Here is a 19,972-nt window from a genome sequence, read left to right on the forward strand (position 1 = left end):
TTGATTTCGGCAACCTTTAAATCACACCTAGCTAATTAAAACAACTCAAACGCATTCATTTATTCCTTGATGGGCATTTAGCTATCCTTGGATATAATGAGACCTCATTTTGTGAGGTATGTGTGTAGCTAATCCCAGGTAAATGGACAAAATGTGCCAGAAAAAAACATATCATAAAGGAAAAAATCTATCCCCTTCTCATATCTGATTGATCGTTTCCAAGCTGGGAATAAAAAAAAATAAATAAATCACAAGGGACATTTCCTGTTTACCATAAATAAAACATCAGTAATATTCTCTACTACATATTTATTAACACTGAACCTTATTTTAATTAATTATCATATAATGAATACAAGACATTTATAATACTAATATTATGCAATTACACGGTAGTTTTTATTTAAATGTATCACAGAGCTATTTAAAATGGCCTTATCATGCCACCCCACATTCCAGGAAGAAAACAGTAAGTAGCCTCTGCAAAGGGAGGGGGATAGAATCACCCATGGGGTGCATCACAAGCTATAGGAGAATCTGACTCCAGCCCCAGGCCTGTGCCGTCTTCATTCATGTTCTCAAATACCATAACCCTCGTTTACTTTAGTCTCCTGCTTTGGAAATGAATTTGTGGCTATTCAAGTTAAACACTGCACCACATTAGTGTAGATTAAGTTGCTTCCTAATTACAGAAATCAATCAAATGTCCGCAGCAATGCACATTTCAGCACCAGCGTGTAATGCAAAAAGCTGCAGACATCAATGGTACCATCAGAATAAAAAGTTGAGAAGCCTACGATAAATTTTTACGCACAAAAGATGCTTAAAAAATACAGAAGCATCATATATCATGCTCACACAAAACAATTTGTGCAGCAAACTTTTTAGCTTCTAAATGTCCTTAGAAATCAAGAATAGATGATGACGGTGCTGGCCGGTAGTGGCAGTAGCATAATAATGATGATGTTGATGACAGTAATAATAACTGCAACACGCACTTACTGGACTTTGCCTCTGCGCAGGCAGTGTTCAAAGTGCCTCGCATGTAGTCATTCATTTAATCCCCACACACATATACAGAAAAACCCCAATGGGGTAAGTGCTATAATCATCCCCGTTTTACAGGTGCAAAAAGGGAGGCACAGAAGACTAACTGGCAGAGCTGGTGGGAGAACTTGACCTGGCCTGAACCATACCTAGATCGTATCTACCTTAGTGTATCATACTGCATAGTATCGTATCACATCACCTCTCTCTCTCTCAAAATTCTGTAAGCTGTAGCAAACCTGTCAGAATTATGGATCTAGCATAAGCAAAGTGACTTTAACAATTAAAATGTGTAACTACATTGTCCCAAAAGAAATTCCACACTTCTTTCCTAAAGCAGGCCCTCTCGACTCGGCATACAGTTTACAGTTTTCCTTCTCATACGCCGCGTCCCACAAAGTGCCTCTGCTGTGCTGATGAAGAGTGTGGTTTTATTCATTCATTCATTCAGCGTATTTGAATGGCTGTGTGCCAGGCCTTGGAGTACAGCCATGCACAAAATAGACAAAGAATCCCACCTGAAAGCAGAATGTCATGCTAGTTGTTAGAGATGGATGACAAACAGCATTTTTAGCGTATGCCTATGCCCTATCATAACATCATAAGCACTAGTAAGAAAAATAAAGCAGAAAAGGTAATTAGGAAGTACAGGCAAGGAGGGGAGAGCGTGGCAATTTTAAATTATTTGTATTTCCTCATATTAGCCACTTTAGTCGCTGCTGGTGGCACTGCCTGCTCCCAGCCCCCAGCCACAGCTGCTGCGGGGACAGAGCCAGGACCCCTCCGACGCAGCTGAGCCCCTCACAGGTGAGTGCTCCTGAGTGTGGCATTCCACACAGAAACACCTGTGACTCACTGCAGTGCCTCCGATGCCCCAGAATTTGCCTGGAATGGTAAACCAACTTGTTGTCAACAGGCCTGGCTTCCTTGCCCTGACTAAATGTCTTCCCAGATGTCTGGTTGGTAGTAAAAATTCAAGCACGAAGGCCACGTGGGAAAACTCACCCTGGTGGCCATATGCGAGCATGGAGAGTCCAGGAAGCACTCAAAAAAAACATCAGCCCATGAGAAAGGGTGACGCCTGGTCCTGTGTGCCTGTCATTTCACTTGTAAACGTTTTCAAGAATGCGCTAGATGTAAAAGTGGGGACGTGATGCTCTTATGCAATTGCTGTAAAGGATGTCCCGGTAAAAACCCAGAGTACCTGCCCTTCAGCCAGCACATCATTTCAGTTATGAGTGAGACTGTAAACCCCTCGGTCAGCAGGAATAACACTACGCCTCCATCCAGTTTGCCCTAATCTAGTATAAAAGCTGAAGATCTTATGGAAAGACCAAGGGAACTCAAAGATGTGCTAATCTTTTAATTTTTTTTAACATTTATTTATTATTGAGAGACAGAAAGAGACAGAGCATGAGCAGGGGAGGGGCCGAGAGATGGGGAGACACAGAATCCAAAGCAGGCTCCAAGCTCTGAGCTGTCAGCACAGAGCCCGACACGGGGCTCGAACTCCGCAAGATCATGGCCTGAGCTGAAGTCAGACGCTTAACCGATGGAGCCACCCAGACGCCCCAAAAATGAGCTAATCTTTAAAAGAAACAAGGGTAGCACATTTTTGGATCATCTATTTCAAGGATGGATTACTGGGACTTTCCCAGATGCAAATAAAATTCCTTAAAAATAATTTCAGAAAGAAAATATTGACTAAATCATGACTTCACGAGATCTGCCAGTGCTTCTGAACTGGTCTAGCAAGGTACTCCAGGTCTAGTCGGTGCTCAGCAGATACTGCAAGGGACTAATGATCCCATCTCCCGTGATGGTCTAGAAAAGTCTAAAAGCCTGGCGATATTGCAAACCACAAGCCAGTCACAGTCAAGAATGGCCAAAACAAGAATTTTAGATTCCTCAAATGTTTAAAGAGATACTGTATGAAAGGCATATTCTCGCAAATCTACTTTGGATCCATAAGGTCAGTATCACCAACCACAGCTCCCACTCATCGCACCTGAATCCTGGACCCACGCTCAAAGAAACGACTAGGTCACAACCTAACAGGGGCAGAGCTTAACTTTGTTATCCTGTAAGGCCTTAAGGCCCTACCTAATTGAAGGTTCATGACACCAAGGGCATGCTTTACTTGCTGAAATCTATAAACATTTCCAAAGAATCAAACCAGAGAGAAAAGCCACAACAATTCTGCCAGTGGCTTTTTTAAAAATGTTTATTTATTTATTTTGAGAGACAGAGACAGAGAGAGACAGAGAGTGAGTGCAGGGGTGGGGCAGAGAGAGAGACAGAGAGAGAGAGAGAGAGAGAGAGAGAGAGAGAGAGAGAATCCCAAGCAGGCTCCATGCTGTCAGCACAGAGCGCAATGTGGGGCTCGATCTCACAAACCAAGAGATCATGACCTGAGCTGAAATCAAGAGTTGGTCGCTTAACCAACTGAGACACCCAGGTGCCCCTGCCAGGGGCTTTTAGGGGCAGAAGGTATTAAAGAATTTACACAGTAAATGTTGACCATATTTATTATTTACCAGGAGTATATATATAAATTCAGCACCTTAACTACACTGTCAGTCAAAACTATATACACACACACACACACACACATATATATTTTAAATATATTTATTATTTATCAAAATCTTACAAAATTTTCTATTCATTTACTTTTATATTTTTATTTACCTTTATATTTTTATGTAGAATATATAGGCTCTGACCCACTTAGAATGCAACACAAGCACACCATCTCTTAGAAGCCCCTCCTTCCCTTAATTTAGTCTATCTCCTCAGCATCCCATTTAATTCATAGCACTCTATGTGCAACATATTGTGTGCAGTCTGTCAGGTAACACCGAAAGGGAGGAACCTGGGAGGTAAATTACAAATGTCTGTATCCCAAACATTTCCACAATTCTCAGCACCCAGGGGCCTCCAGAATAACTGCTGGGGAGGGGCATGAACAGCCACAGAAGTGTAAGATGAATATGGACAAAATCTTTGGTCTTGTTCAAAGAGTTCAAGCCCTTGAATATTTCACAAGGCTTAAACATACAAACAAAAGGAAAAAAGGAAATGGAAGAAAAAGAGAATAATTAGAAATAAGTATTTATCCTCAGCTTTAGTTTCTGTTAAAAATAGGGTGATTTTTAAAAGTTATGCTAATGCAGCTTGCAAAACCCAAAACAAAACTCTTCTGTACCAGAATTATAATTATACAGAATTTAAGTCATTTTAGTGGATCCTCCCTTCCCCCACAGGCCACATGAGGACTTTGTGAAATTTAGAGAAAACCCTCATTCCTCAAGTCGCTGACTGCCAACTGCCAGAAAATCACCATAATTGTCCACGTCCATAATCACTACTTTGATGGTACTTCTAGGAATTGCATAGTCCCTAATTCGTACAACTGATACCCTGTGTCCCACAGTACCCCCTAATTCTTCTTGCATTTCTCCCATCCCCTCCTCAATCATGTTTAAGAACTCTAAGTGACATTAGCCTTAAAACATTAGACTTTAGATTTGGAGTGAAAATTTTACTTTACCATTTCTCTGCCTAAGTGCCTGATGCAGATCCAATTTATTACATAACCTTCCAAAGACTAAGCAACTATTGCTATTCAAACTTTGTACCTGGTATTAAATGACCTATTAAGTAGCAAAGCAGAGACCAGAAAAGAGAGGCAAAAGATACCTGTTATTTGGTTGTTATGCAGATTTATTTAGGAGGAACCGTATTCCAGTCATGATAATCAGTAAGTTCTGGAATGACAAACTTTTCCTTTTAAATCACATTTTTCTTCATGAAAGACAAAAATATACTTTTATTTTTTTAAATATATTTCAAGGACACCTGGGTAGTTCAGGCAGCCAAGCATCCAAATCTTGACTTAAGCTCAGGTCATGATCTCACAGTTCCTGAGTTCAAACCCTGCATCACGTTTCACACTGTCAGTGCAGAGCCTGCCTGGGATTCTCACTCTCCTCTCTCTGCCCCTGACTCTTAAAATAAATAAACTTATATTAATTAATTTATTAATTCACAATTCCAGAATTATATGAAGCCAACATGAAACTATAGCAGTATTTTTTGTTGATGGGTGGTTTACAATTATGTTGGATACCACTATTAATAACCTTTCAAAATCTATAAAGGTATTTGAAGGGAATTTAGAATAATCATTTTCTATTCTGATTGTGTTTAAATCAGCAAATGAATCTCATCTAAACAAAATTTAGGCAAATTTGATTTATTTGATTTTAGAATTTAAAAATTCCATGGTAAAGTTTACCTAAAACTGTTAGTCCTTCATCTGAGTTGTTGGATGTGCTTTAAAGTTCAAAGTATGGTATCTTTGAACACACTCTTTAATTCAGACTTCATCCTATGTCCTCTATTTGGATTGACATTACTCATCACTTCTAAGTCACTACATTTTAGTCTGAATTCATGCACACCCAGGAAGTCCTCCAGACTCTTGAAGGTAGTATTCATTTCATTTAGATAACCTGAGTTTTTGTTACGAGCTGGGTTCAGTGGCCTGCTGGTGTTTCCTTTGCCCCACGTGCAGTTGGGCACCAACCTGGGAAGGTTAACATCACCTGAGGCTGGGCTAAGCAAACCTCTCTAAAGGGTAACCAAGAATTTCAGTTAAAACAAGGGTAAGAAAATTCAGGCTAAGATTAGTTTTTTTGCCCAATGATATCTGTTCAGCTTTTAAAATTATAGCAAATTTTTAAAAAAGCTAAACTGAAAAGCACCCACCACCCTGAGACGTCACCAAAAGGAATTCCGAACGAGACACTTACCAAAGTATTTTCTTTTGAGAACAAAAGTTTTCAAAGCTCTGTATTCCTAAGGATTCAATCATGTAACCCCTGTACAGTCTATTAGTTAGGACTAATAATAAAAGACATACACTGATACAGAAAATTTAGTTTTAAAAATATTTGTATTACAGAAATGTATATAATATACACTCATTCATTGATTCATTCATTCTATGAACATTTATTGAGTCCTTTGTATGCAGTTTCAAATATATATTCAAGTAATTACTACACATTCACAGACCATATGAATTATCTACTTATTTTCTGTTCTGTAACAATACAGTAAGTTTAGAATTTCCACATTTCCATATATTCATCTATGTTAGTGGAAGACACTAAGGATTTCCCAAACACTTCCTTGGGTGGAAAATACAACCAATACATTTTTTTTTTTTTTTAGGTTTTATTTATATAAGTAACTTTTACACCCAATGTGGGGCTCAAGCTCACGACTCTGAGATCGAGTCACATGCTCTTCTGAATGAGCCAGTCAAGCACCCCCAACAAACATATTTTTCAATCAACTCCTGCTGCTGCCTAAATTACACAAAATCAACCAATGAAGAACTAATGGAAAGAGAGGAATGAAGCAGCAAATAGAGACTAATCAAACACTTATCCATGTTGAGAGCTGGGGGTGCCTGAGGAAAAGCTCTAGAACATCTGGGAAGTTAATTTAAAAATGGCTTTTGGATTCAGGCCTTGATAAAGTCTTCCAAAAAGTTGAAAATGCATCTCACAACAGGGCTCCACATAAATCCTCATGAATTTGTATTAATAGTTGACTGATATTCCATCACTGTTCAGGAGCAAGAAAGAAAATAATACCAATCTAAGACCACTCTACACCAGTAAGACTGGTACTTGAATCCATGGGTTTGGACTGTCTACAGGACAGGAGAGCCAGGTGGTTGGGGACAAAATAAAAAGATGAGTTATCATGCCAAGTTGCATTTAAAGCAGGATTTGGAGCTTCTTTAGAAGGCTAAAATCAAACGAAATACCAAACAGCTCAAGCAGATTTTGACCACAGTGTGGCTAGCTCGTCATCAAAGACACAAAAGTTCAGTGCCTTGTGAAGGGAAAGACATTAAAACAAAAGCAAACACACTGTGCTGGAAGATTATTTGTTCGATAACTACCAAGGTCTAACATAGTTTTCCCTTATCCTCATATTTCTGCAGAATATTTAAACTTTCTCTAAGGCTAAAATAAATATATAAATAAACAACCCCCATTACACATTACTTCTACAAACAAATTGTGGTTTCAGGCAATGTTAATCAACAAAAAGAATTAAACAAGAAGTCTTTAAAATTAGCCATGACCTTATTTATGGCTTCATTAGTTTCAAGATTTCATTTGTTGGGTTGTTTATGTCACCTCAGCCTTTAATTTAATTGCTGCATCTCTAACTATATTAGAATAGCTTAATGAATGGTGATTGCTTGTTTTTACCCACCAAAATTTAACATTTGCAGAACATAGAACAACCAAAGAACCATTTAATTCACCCATGTATTTCATGAAGTTAGGTTTATACTTTTAGCAGATCTTCTGTTAGAAAAGTCAGATGTGAACCAGTATGACACAGTCTGATGTAATTAGGAATGAGGCTGAAATGGGAGGTCTTAGAGGTCCATAGACACCATGCCAAGGGCTCAGACGCATCATGGGGACAATGAACAGCAATAAAATAATTTTAACCAAGGGAATGAGATGTCAGCTCTTTATTTTACATAGAAAACTCCAGGTATTGGGAAAAGCAGGGATTTGAGGAGAATAAGACTGGAGTGGAAGCAGGGAGATGAGTTAGCAGACTCAGAGAAAAGATGTGGGATTATTTAGAATGTAAAATTGGTCACTGAATGGGGGGAAGGGCAAGGAGGCTGGCTGCAAAAGAATGGTTTATGTGTTGGGGAAATATATGGATGGTGATGATATTCTTTGAGATTAGGCCCATGAAACTAGAAGAGGTGAATTTGGTTTTGGATAGGTTGGGTTTAGGTGCTTGAGAGACACAGGAAGATCTGCTCCTAGCTGGTAGTTAGCTCCAAGGATCTGGGGCTTAAAGGAGAGGACTGGGCTAGTGCAGATTACCCATCACCAGTCCCATGCAGTAGTTAAAACTCTATCCCAAAGAACCACATAGGGAATAGCAGTGGTCCAGAGCTATTTCCATTAGCAGGCAAGGAGAAGAGAATCTTAAGATAAAAAGAGAAATGGAGGCAAACCATTAAGAGACTCTTAAATATAGAGAACAAACTGAGGGTGCTGGAGAGGTGTTGTGTGGGGGGATGGGCTAATAAGGAGGGCACTTGTTGGGACAGGCACTAGGTATTATATGTAAGTGATAAATCACTAAATTCTACTCCTGAAATCATTATTACACTATACATTAACTAACTTGGGTTAAAATAAAATAAAAAAAAATAAAGATATTCTGTCTTCTTGAGCACAGACAGTAATGTCTCTTACATTGGCTGTAGCAATGTTATTCTAGACATGTCTCCTGAGGCAAGGGAAATAAAAGCAAAAATAAACTATTGGGACTACATCAAGATAAAAAGCTTCTGCACAGTGAAGAAAACAATCAAAAAAACTAAAAGACAACCCATAGAATGGGAGATGATATTTGCAAATGACATCCGATAAAGGGTTGGTACCTAAAACATATAAAGAACTTTTACAACTCAACACCCCAAAAATAATCTGATTAAAAATGGGCAGAATATATGAACAGACATTTCCCCCAAAGAAGATATCATGATGGCCAACAGATGAGAAGATGCTCATCATCACTCATCACCAGGGAAATTCAAATCAAAACTACAATGAGATATCACCTCACACCAGTCAGAAAGGCCAAAATCAACAACACAAGAAATAACACAAGATGTGGAGAAAGGGGAACCCTCTTACACTGTTGGTGGGAATGCAAACTGGTACAGCTACTCTAGAAAACTGTAAGGAGGTTCTTCAAAAAGTTAAAAATAGAACTACCCTACGATCCAGTAATTGCACTACTGAGTATTTACCTTCAAAATACAGAAACGTTAATTCAAAAGGATATATGCACCCCTAAGTTTATTACAGCATTATTTACAATAACCAGATTTTTAAAGCAGTCCAAATGCCCAATAGATGAATGGATAAAGAAGATGTGATATAATATACAAAATGGAATATTATTCAGCCATAAAAAAGAATGAAAGCTTGCCATTTGCAATGACATGGATGTAGCTACAGTGTGTAATGCTGAGCTAAATAAGTCAGTCAGAGAAAGACAAATACCATGTGATTTCACTCATATGTGGAATTTAAGAAAAAAAAAAAACAAACAAATACACAAAGGATAAAAGAGACAAAACCAAGAAACAGACTCTTAAGTACAGAGAATACATTGATGGTTACCAGCAAGGAGATGGGTGGGGGATGGGTGAAACAGCTGATGGGGATTAAGAGTACACTTATCATGGTGAGCACAGTGTAATGTACAGAATTGTTGAATCAGTATATTGTACACCTGAAACTAATATAACACTGTGTTAACTACATTGGAATTAAAATTAAAGGCTAAAAAAAAAAAGAAAAAAAAAAGAAAAAGAAAGGAAGGAAGTCAGAAAGGAAGAAAAAAGCCAGAGAGGAAGTAGGAAGCAAGAGGTAGTAGTACGATACACAGAAACTCAGAGGACAGAGTTCCAGGAATGCCACCGAGTGATCCCAGGTGGAAAGAAGAGGAGTGTTTATTGGCTCTAGGAGGCCATTAGGAAACTATAATTATATTGTAGTTCTGGAGGTCAGAAGTCCGAATGAGATGGGTTTCACTGGGCTAAAATCAAGGTGTCAGCAGTGTCATGTTCCTTTTGGAGTCTCTAGGGGAGACTGTTTCTTGACTTTTCTAACTCCTAGAATCCACTTGCTTTCCTTGTCTGGTGGCCCCTTCCTGTCTTCAAAGCCAGCAGCACAGCATCTTCAGATCTCTCTGACTCTCCTGCCCCCTCCTTTCACTTATAAAAACTCTTATGATTCTATTGAGCCCATTGGGATAATCTGGGAAAATCTCCCCACTTTATGATCCTTAACTCAATCAGATCTGCAATGTTCTTTTTGCTGTACAGAGCAACACATTCAGAGGTTCCAGGAATTAGGGCATGGGCATCATGGAGGGGGAGGGTAGACTGCAGTGTCTACCACATGAAATGCAGGTGGTAAAGAAATGTGGGAAGGAAGACACAGCCGTCTATATCAAATCTAGATTAATCTTTCAAGAAGTTTGGATTAGAAGTGAAGAGGAAAAATAGGGCAGAAAATAGCTAGAGGGTAAAAAATGATTTTTTTTTTAACAGCATGATAAAGATATCTGCATGTTAACCCACTGTGTGGGAGAGTGAGCGGAGAGGCACAGGCTGAAGAAGGGGCTGAGGAGGACTGATGGAGCAGGCTCCTTGCAGGGTAGGGTTGGGGCTGGAAGAAGGAGAGTGACCTACAACATGCAGGGAGAGAGAAGGAGCCTGGGCTTGGATGCAGGTATGTGGTAGTCTTGGATAGGAGAGGCATGTTGAAGGGAACAACAAAGTTTGGGACATTTCCTGAGGTGAATGGAGCTGGCCAAGGTCAGAAATGGATAGCTTAAGGGCCCTGAGAAGGGGCCACAGTAGAGCACGTTAATTAGCAATGGCACCAACATGCAAAACTCATGATGACAGGAAGATTTACCACCTTTGAGCACTGCTTTCTCACATTTCAAGAAAAGCAAAGGTGAATAATACAAAGTAAATGTAAGTAAATAAAGTGGTATTGACTTTCTGAAGAGCAAATACAACTTTGTTATGTGACCCAACATTTTAAAAAGAGCACGTGTTTAATAACTACCTATATCTAAGAAAATTCATTTTGTTCTATGTTTGTCAGACTTCCCTTTTGACACAACTGGATTTCAGTTTTAATGGGGGAAAAAAAAAAAACAAGTTCACAAAGGTCTTTTCTTTTAAAATCCACATTTTCTTTTTAGTGGTAAAATGCATGCAAAAAGCATATGATTATGGTATTTATGTTTCCATTAAGGTGTCCTGAACAAGCTGGGGGAGTCTAGCCTGCTATTTCCCTGCTATTTAGATTTACAGCGGCACAGTACCTATTTTATTTCAATTATACTTGAGGACAATGCACTCTTGGTGGCAAATGATTGCATGGTGACAGTCAGCAAATGCCCATTAGAGCTGCCTTTCTGTGGAGTTTTAACTACAGATTCCGGCATCTGGATATAAAAGTATGAATTGCCTGGTGTCCTCAAGTAAATAAAAATACTATTGACCAGCATTTCATCATTTCTTTATTAGAATTCAAAGCATACTAAACTTTTAAATGGGAGTTGTTGAACTCCCATGAAACTTTTGGTAAGTGTCAAGAAACCCTGATTAAAGTTTATGAATATCACACCTGTAAGTTGACCTTTTAAATAAAATGACTATTTAACCATAGGTTAACAATGGACATAAATGATTGCCAAGATAAAGTGGTGCCCATGGGGTGCGTCGGTGGCTCAGTCAGTTAAGCATCCAACTCTTGCTCTTGGCTTGGGTCATGATCTCAGGGTCTTGAGATCCCTGCTTGGGATTTTCTCTCTCCTTCTCTCTCTGCCCCTTCCCTGCTCATGTGTACACACACACACACACGCACGCTCTCCCTCAAAATAAATAAATAAACATTTTTTTAAAAAGCTGTGCCCAATACAGAAATTATAAATTAGTTCACAACTTTACTGTTAATAGACCTTAATATACTAACTTATATTAGAGTTCCAATTTCGTTTTATTTGTTTGTTTTCATTAGCTCAAGAAAAGTGCTTTCCAGGGGCGCCTGGGTGGCTCAGTCAGTTGAGCATCCAACTTCAACTCAGGTCATGATCTCACAGTTTGTGAGTCCGAGACCCATGTCGGGCTCTGTGCTGACAGCTCAGAGCCTGGAGCCTGCTTCAAGTTCTGTGTGTGTGTGTGTCTCTCTCTCTCTGCCCCTCCCCTGCTCACACTGTGTCTCTCTCTCTCAAAAATAAATAAACATAAAAAAAAAAGAATAGTGCTTTCCAAAGGGTGAATGGACTAACGGTTGCTTTACAGTCAACTGAGGTGCTTGTTGAAAATCTGGGTTCTTAGCCCTCAACCAGACCTACTGACTCCAAATATCTATGAAGGGAGGGCCACACAACTGCATTTGTGGGAAGCATTCCAGGTTCTTTGTATACATGCTGAAATGTGAAAAATCACTGTTCTAGAATGCAGTCTGTGACAGTTCTTAAGATCATGATTCCTGCCTGTCTGCCTTGCCTGAAGGTACCTTAGTGTAAGTAGAAATGCTAACATTTTAGACAAGGTTTTAGAAATTCAAGCCTCCACATCTCCATGGAGCTTTGCAAGCTTGGAATCAGCAATAATTTCATGAAAGTAGAACACAAAGAACTTCAAAGAATTCCAGGAAAGCGCAAAATGAAGTCCTTCAAACTGTCAAAGGGCTGAAATCAGTTGAGAGATCACATTCTTACAGGACTATCCCCTGACTTACTCTCAAATAAGCCATTTTACAGTACCCAGCACTTATAAGTACTTACATTGAAGAAGGACTCATTCAGCAATGGCTTATACTGAACCCAGGAAGTCCTAATTTAAGGAGAAACTGTTCATGATGTGATGTATAGAGAATACTTAGAGACCAAGCTACTCAATGACTAAAGTGGTATCAGCAGAGGTACGTGCACACACTTTTGCACGTATGTTATGTATAAGGAATAAAACCTAGGTCAATTCATTTCAGTGTCATTCTTTGCTTGTTCCTGCAACCAGGAGGGGATACTGTGCTTTCCTGAGGAAACACCCATTTCCTAAAAGCAATAGCAACATTAAACATTTAAATAGGGCTTACAGTGGAGTAGGCATAGTGCTAAGTGCTTTATATGCATTAACAGACTTAGTCCTCCATAAGCCTGGTAAAGTAAGTGTCATTATTATCCACACTTTACAGATGAGGAAAATGAAGCATAGAGTTCATACAGCTGATGGTAGATGAACCAGAACCAAACTTGGGCAGTGTGCCCCATAGTTCAGGCTCTTATATTTTACATTCTACCACCTCCTACTCTCTAGAGGATTGTTGATAGAGGTTACGAGTTGCCAGGAGATAATGGTGTATCAGAGTGAAGAAGGATGTCTGCCAGCAGACATTTGATTGATAAAGTTTATTTAAGTAGAGGCTAAATAAAATGAAAAGTAGAAGAGCTAATTGAGCATCAGTGGAAACTTTTGCCCACTACTTATTTTCACAAAGTACTGTGGAAATGAATTGACCAGGGGATAGTTCTCCAATAGATAGCCTTGATCTAAGGGTGATCATTCCCTTTGGGCTCTTGTGTGTAACTTACTAGACTCAGAATGCTATTTGGCTCCATGAAACAGAACCTTGACGGAGGGTGACTTAAATGAGGGGCTCAGTTATACAGGTGACAAAGAGAGTGGGCATGCTAGGACTAGAACAGTGTTTCAAGGGGCCAGGTTGCGTCTCTCTTCCTCCACATGGCCATCATCCTCAAGAGTGTTAGATAAACCCCACTTTGGAGCGTTCATTCAAGTTCTAGGCAGGAAGAAGGGAAAATGGCAAAGGGAAAAAGCTGAGTTGACTCCACTTTTTTCCAAAAAAAAAAAAAAAAAACAAACCCAAAAACTGCTTTATAGAAAGTTCCAGCTTAGATCCACTTCGAACTCATTTGCCAGAATGTCACATGATCACCTTTCACAGCAAAGGAGCCTGGGAAATTGAATTCTTATCTGGGCACACTGCCAGCCTGAACAAAATTGGGATTCTATTAAGTAAAGACGAGGGGAAGAATAGGTATTGGTGAGGCAGGTAGAATGTCTTCCACAGTGGAGAGAAATGTATCAGAAAGCACTGGATCGGACTCTCAAGTACTCTAGCCAGCTGAAGATACAATGACCAACAGGAAATACAATCTTGCCAAAGAAATAAGGCATCATGAATCATTTACATGGCTAAATCTTTGAGGCCCCTGGTTATAATCAGGATAAAATGTAACTACACCACTGTTTTTGTGATTTTAAGCCTTGTTATTCATATAAAACAGAAGGGAGGGGTTGGCTTCTCTTTAGCAGCAATCCAATATGAAAAGGGCATTAATAAAAAGGCATTTATAAAAAGTAGTAAAAATGACACTATAACCAACACATATAGTCAGATGATAGTTCATGTGTGAATCAAATTAAACAAGCATAGAAATATTTCCAGATGTAGTATGAAGGTACCTTGTAAAAGAAGCATTTTATAAATAATATGTGGAAATTGAAAAAATATCCTATTTTGTCATCAAATTCACAGCATTTAATGAATTATCCCTGGCTATTTCCATGCAGAACTATCAGATCCACATTTCTGACTATAAGATCAAAACAAAATGATTAAGCAATGAAACTCAGAATACTGCTTTCTTACTGAACAATCAAAATCCCAGAAATACATGCAGGCTACACTTCAGATTGTCGACTGACTACTAGACTCCCACAAAATCCAAAAACTTGAATAGTAAAGTTGCACCGGTTCACCAATTGGATATTTTGGTGAAATCCAGTGAACTGATGGGAGTTTCTTTATTGGCTACATTCTTTGTACAGGAAATACACTCTGAAGAGTTTCAAGTTTTATGATTTCATTCAAGTGATTATTTTTAAATTAATATAATCATTTCTAGATCGTCTTATAAGTGTATTATTTCACTGTCTGGATTTAAGTCAACAAACGTGAAGGCACCAAGAGATGGTTTTTTCACTGTCTCAAGTTACTGATACTTAAAAGAAGGTTGGACTTCAGGCGTAATTGATTCAATGATGCACCATACAGGCCAAAGGTAGCTGGGTACACACACGCATAAGAACTGCAGAAATTTTGCTGAGAAAAGAGACAGGGGAATGGAGTCAGCCCTGGGCTTGTGGGGGTAGACAAGCAAACCCAAATGAACCTGCCATGGAGCAGCCACGACCGTATTAATGATTTGTGCAAGAGTTTAGATTTTAAAACACATTATTGGCCACATTAAATTAATGTTGTTCATTTGAATGTAATGGTTTTGCTGTTTTGTTTGTATTTAATTTGTAAAGATGTTTGGTTTTATAGTTGTATAATGGCTGTAAACAGAAGGAGTTTAGTCCTATTTTATTTTTATACATATTTAAGTAACATTATAATCAAAACTATTTAATTCTGTACTGCAGAATGAAGAGATTGTCCTTTAAAAAGAGCCTCTATACTACTCAAGTCTGGGAAACACTTTTAAACCACTTTATTTCTGACAGAAAAAGACAATGGAGGTGATACCATTATTTCCAAGCCAAATTCATATTCTGTGACTGGTTGGTAAAGATGTACTTTATAGGTGCAGTAAGTCCCAAGTTCTTGTATTACTAATATAATTTCATAATGGTGTTTGATGGACATCTTGTCCTCTGCAAAAATAAGAATTGCAGAAAACTAAAAAGTTTCTGTGATCCTTTTTAAAGAAAAAAATAAGTATATCTCTCCTGAGTTGGCAGTGCCTTAGAAATCCTCTAGTCCAATCACCATTTGGGGGCACAGATGCAGAGAACTTAAGGTCCCCAGTGGTACACAGCTGTCAAGGCCATGCATGAGTGAGGCCGAAAGGGGCTTTTGAATATAGTGATATCTATGATGTGATTTCTGAACTGCTCACTGTCTGGTCTGACTCATCCCCAAGACAAAGCGTCCTCTGAAATGTTTTGCCAAGAGGCTTTTTGTTTTTGTTTTTTAAGTCTATTTAGTTATTTTGAGAGAGAAACAGAACGTGTGTATCAGTGGGGAGGAGAGAGAGAATCCTAAGCAGGTTCTATGCTGTCAGCATGAAGCCCTATGCAGGGCTCAAACTCATGAATCTTGAGATCATGACCTGAGCAGAAAACAAGAGTTGGACACTTAACCAAATGAGCCACCCAGGTGTCCCCCAGTGGCTTTTTGATGGAAATTAGTGAGGAGGCTGAGTTTTAGTGTGGGGTCAGCATGGTGCAGAGCCGAGACCACAGGCAGGGATGCTGAAGCACAGTAGCAAATGGTGCTCTGAGCACATAAGCCCTTTTGAAAATTTGCAGACATCTTCAGGGGAGATTTAGACTCTTGCAGGGCACTGGGTTTTAGACTGGGGTTTAAACAATCGCTTCCGGCCCTCAGGGACTGGAGAGATCCCTCCTGACTCCCATCTTCCATGGCAGGTGGGACTCCAAAGCCATGTGAACAAACCACTATAAGAACATCCCCTACTTTACCAGATTTTTAAACTAGATGTAGAAGCTGTCGGGAATGATTCATATTTTTATCAATGATCAATACAACATTAATTTTCTTTCAGTTCTTTCAAAAGTTACCAATAAGCAATGCCAGTGTTTCTGCTGCCCTTTCTCCCAAGAAAACACACTCGATGGGACATTCATGGCCTTCAAGTGTGATCTGACCTTCTACACACAGCTTTTACAAGTACAGCAAAAAACAAGTAAGAAATTTCTTAAGAAAATGTTACTGTTACTGATAATGAACTTATTCTTTGAGTCTTGACACATCAATGCTAGTTAACAAGCACTTTGAATCTTCAAAGTGACCACACCAATGTGGTTTAAATAAACCATAACCTTCTATGTTAACTTATATTACTTACTCATCAGGGTCAACATCAAATAGATTTTCATAAAACAATGAAGAAAACCTAAAATCCAGCCAAAAGAAAGAAAGAGAGAGAAGAGAGAAAGAAAGAAAGAAAGAAAGAAAGAAAGAAAGAAAGAAAGAAAGAAAGAAAACAAAAATAATCTGACTAGATAGAGTTTTACCTTAATGTCTGCTTCCCCTTTTGCTACTCTTTAAAATGCTTCCTTCTGGGTTTGCTGGAAGCTTACCTGTTATGTTTGCAAACCTCTATTAAAAATAGCTGGAAGTAAATAACTAAAACATAGTCTGCTTGCAAAATGTAGCAGCAAGATAACACGTGTGTGCTACAGATGAAATAATTCCAACTCCTCTGCAGTTTTGCAGAGGTCTATAAAGTGCAGTACCAGAGACCAGCGGCACAGCATCGGACCAGAAAACTTTGTAGAAATGCAAATTTTAGGCACTACTCCATTCCAGGTCTACCGAATCAAAAGTCTGGGGAAGGGTTAAGCAATCTGTGTTTGAAGAAGCCCTCCAGGTCATTCTGATGCAGGCTAACTCTTGAGAACCACACCTTTTAAGTGAAACCTATTTTGAATGTTCAAAGCCTAGCTCCCCTGTAAAGCAATGATTATAAGAAACTATTATAATGCATGATGAGATTAGCTATTGTTTATGACAATAACAGGCATATGTTTCAGTTAAAAATGAATGATAATTATTTTCTTCATGAACTAAACTTTATAAGGTGTTTGACTATATAAATGGAGAGGCAGAAAAATAGGTTTTTTAAATGTTTCAGAATTTGAAATAATATATAGCCATTAATAAAAATATAGTCAGTTAAATTCTGAAATAAATATGTAGCCATTAATTGAGAGTCAACATTTCATTCCTTTGTGCTATACTAATATACATAATCACACCTATGGTCTGCGGCTATTAACAAGCAATTTGAAGACTGACTATATTAAACATCTCATTCACTAATTCTTTCATAATAGAAAATCATGTTACAAAAAAAAAAAAATAGGTCCTTTAAATCATAAGTCAAACAAATCACAGCATTCTCCATCTGTTTAATTACCATAACTAGAGGTGCTGTTAGCAACAAAAGGAAATTCAGAATTACAAAGTAAAGGTTAGTTCTCCAGTCTGAGACCATTTTAAGAACAAGATGAAATATGTTGGAATCATTAGAAAAGCTGTCAAAACCTCTGCTCCTCTTTCCATTAGGCTTTGATTTGTGTAAACTCAATACTTTTAGACACAACGGCTTTCTAAAGGCCATTAATAAAAGGCAGCCGTGGTTTGAGAATTGATGAACAATCTACTCCCTTGTCAAAAACTATATAAAAGTTGATTTGGAAGCAATACCTTGATTGCTCCTGCGGCCTACCTGTCTACAGACGAAGGTTTGGAATTCCGTGGCTTCTTCACTTGGGCATACAGAGTATCCATCATATGCCCTTCTCTTGGGCTCTGGGGTCTGGTGTTGAGAGCCACCGAGCCTTCGTAGGAAGACATTCCCCCATACAGCAACTCATCAGTACAACCCAATGTCCGATGAAAATCTTGGATTTCAGCATAGTCACGCTCTCGAGCTTGTCGCTCTCTAAATTCACGAGTTTTGGCTTGAATCCTGTAAAATTAGAACCAAGTTGAAACAAGAGAAACTATGTCTTTTCTAAGAACTGTATACACAGAAATATTCATCAAAATAGGTCATAAAATATATTTTATTTCATGCAGCTATAAGAAGATTGATGATATAAACAATGTTACATACATTTTGGATTGTCAAGGTAACGTCATGCATGCTCTGAAATAATCACTTCAGATAGCTTTTGTTCACGTCAGTAAGGCATAGTCATGGTTTACAACTTCATTTAAATTGTCACTTATTAATTAGTTTAAGAAATTCGCCAGTAACAGATAGTTTTTAGGCACCCATTTGGGTCTTACTCATGAATTTTTTTAAGGCAAGAAGTGATTTTTCTTAAAGTTACACACTCACACACATGCTGTATATTTATATATTTATGTGTGAGTGCATAATGTATACATCTTACTCATTATAAATATACCGTACACATTCAACATATTACAAAGACTAAACATAATCCACACCCATAATTTCTCTATTAATGGCAAAAGAAGATCTGTTTAATAACACCAGCTTTGATTTTATGTGATGTATACAGAATTGGCAATCCTGAGATTAAGGACAAGAAGGCATGCATCCAATCAAATTCTAAAATAAATCTTGAGTGTGTTATAACTAAGAAACAGATCATAAATAACCACTTTTACTGAAGATTGTTTAAATATTTCCTAAGATTTTATTGAGCTACTTGGTAGAAAGGCCTTTACAACCTATAATATACTGATATAATTTATATCCTAGGTTGATTTCAGCTATCTAAAAATAATTAAACTATTTTCAATAGAATTTTAATGATTTTTGTTGGGAAAAGCATTTCTATTAAATATTTACAAATTTAAATGTATACTTAAAAGTGAAGTTTTATTTATATAAAGTAATATTTTAGACTGTGCTTAACATTTCATGACAAAATTATTTGTTTTTATCATATCTGATGTAGACCACTGCTAGCATAAATGACATAAATATATATACAAAATAATACAGAAAAGATACAAAATCCACAGAAAGCATAAAAAATTAAAAAACAAACAAACTATGGACCAATATCCTTCATGAATATAGAATTAAAAATCCTTTGCAAAATATTACCAAGTAGAATTTAGCACTATGTAAAAAAGATTATATAACATGACCAAGTGATGTTTATTGTAGTAATTCAAGGCTGGTCCAACACTCAAAAATCAATCAGTGTAATCCAACTTATTAACAGGCTAAAGAAGAAAATCACATGATCATATGAATTGATGCAGAAAAAGCATCTGAAAAAATTCAATACCCAACATGACACAAGCTCTAAAAAAAATAGTAATAGAGCATAACTAACTTCCTAAACTTGATAAAGAGCACCTACAAAAAACCTATTAGTAACATCATACATTATACATCATGGAGAGAAACTGAATCTTTTTTTGATTTTAAATATTTTATAATGTTTCTTTTTTTGAGAGAGAGAGACAGAACATGAGTGGGGGAGGGGTAGAGAGAGAGAGGGAGACCCAGAATCTGAAGCAGGCTCCAGGCTCTGAGCTGTCAGCACAGAGCCCAACGCAGGACTAGAACCCACGAACCACGAGACCATGACCTGAGCCCAAGTCAGATTCTTAACCAACTGAGCCACCCGGGAGCCCCGAAAACTGAATCTTAAGACGAGGAAAAGGGTAGGGATGTCTGCTCCCCCATAGTGCTGGAAATTCTAGACAGTGCAATC

General features: G+C 38.1%; 1 protein-coding gene across 25 annotated transcripts in view; it reads right to left on the reverse strand.

Annotated features, from left to right (window-relative positions):
- The window catches only part of PARD3 (par-3 family cell polarity regulator), a 674,940-nt gene that overhangs the window by 138,816 nt on the left and 516,152 nt on the right, over positions 1-19,972 (reverse strand). For all 25 annotated transcript variants that reach the window (XM_045466945.1, XM_045466943.1, XM_045466952.1 and 22 more), the window contains one exon: positions 17,995-18,237. In XM_045466945.1, coding sequence (XP_045322901.1) covers positions 17,995-18,237 — 243 coding nt within the window. The remainder of the gene's footprint in view (positions 1-17,994; positions 18,238-19,972) is intronic.

This window comes from Leopardus geoffroyi, chromosome B4, assembly GCF_018350155.1.
Source record: "Leopardus geoffroyi isolate Oge1 chromosome B4, O.geoffroyi_Oge1_pat1.0, whole genome shotgun sequence".
Taxonomy (NCBI): domain Eukaryota; kingdom Metazoa; phylum Chordata; class Mammalia; order Carnivora; family Felidae; genus Leopardus; species Leopardus geoffroyi.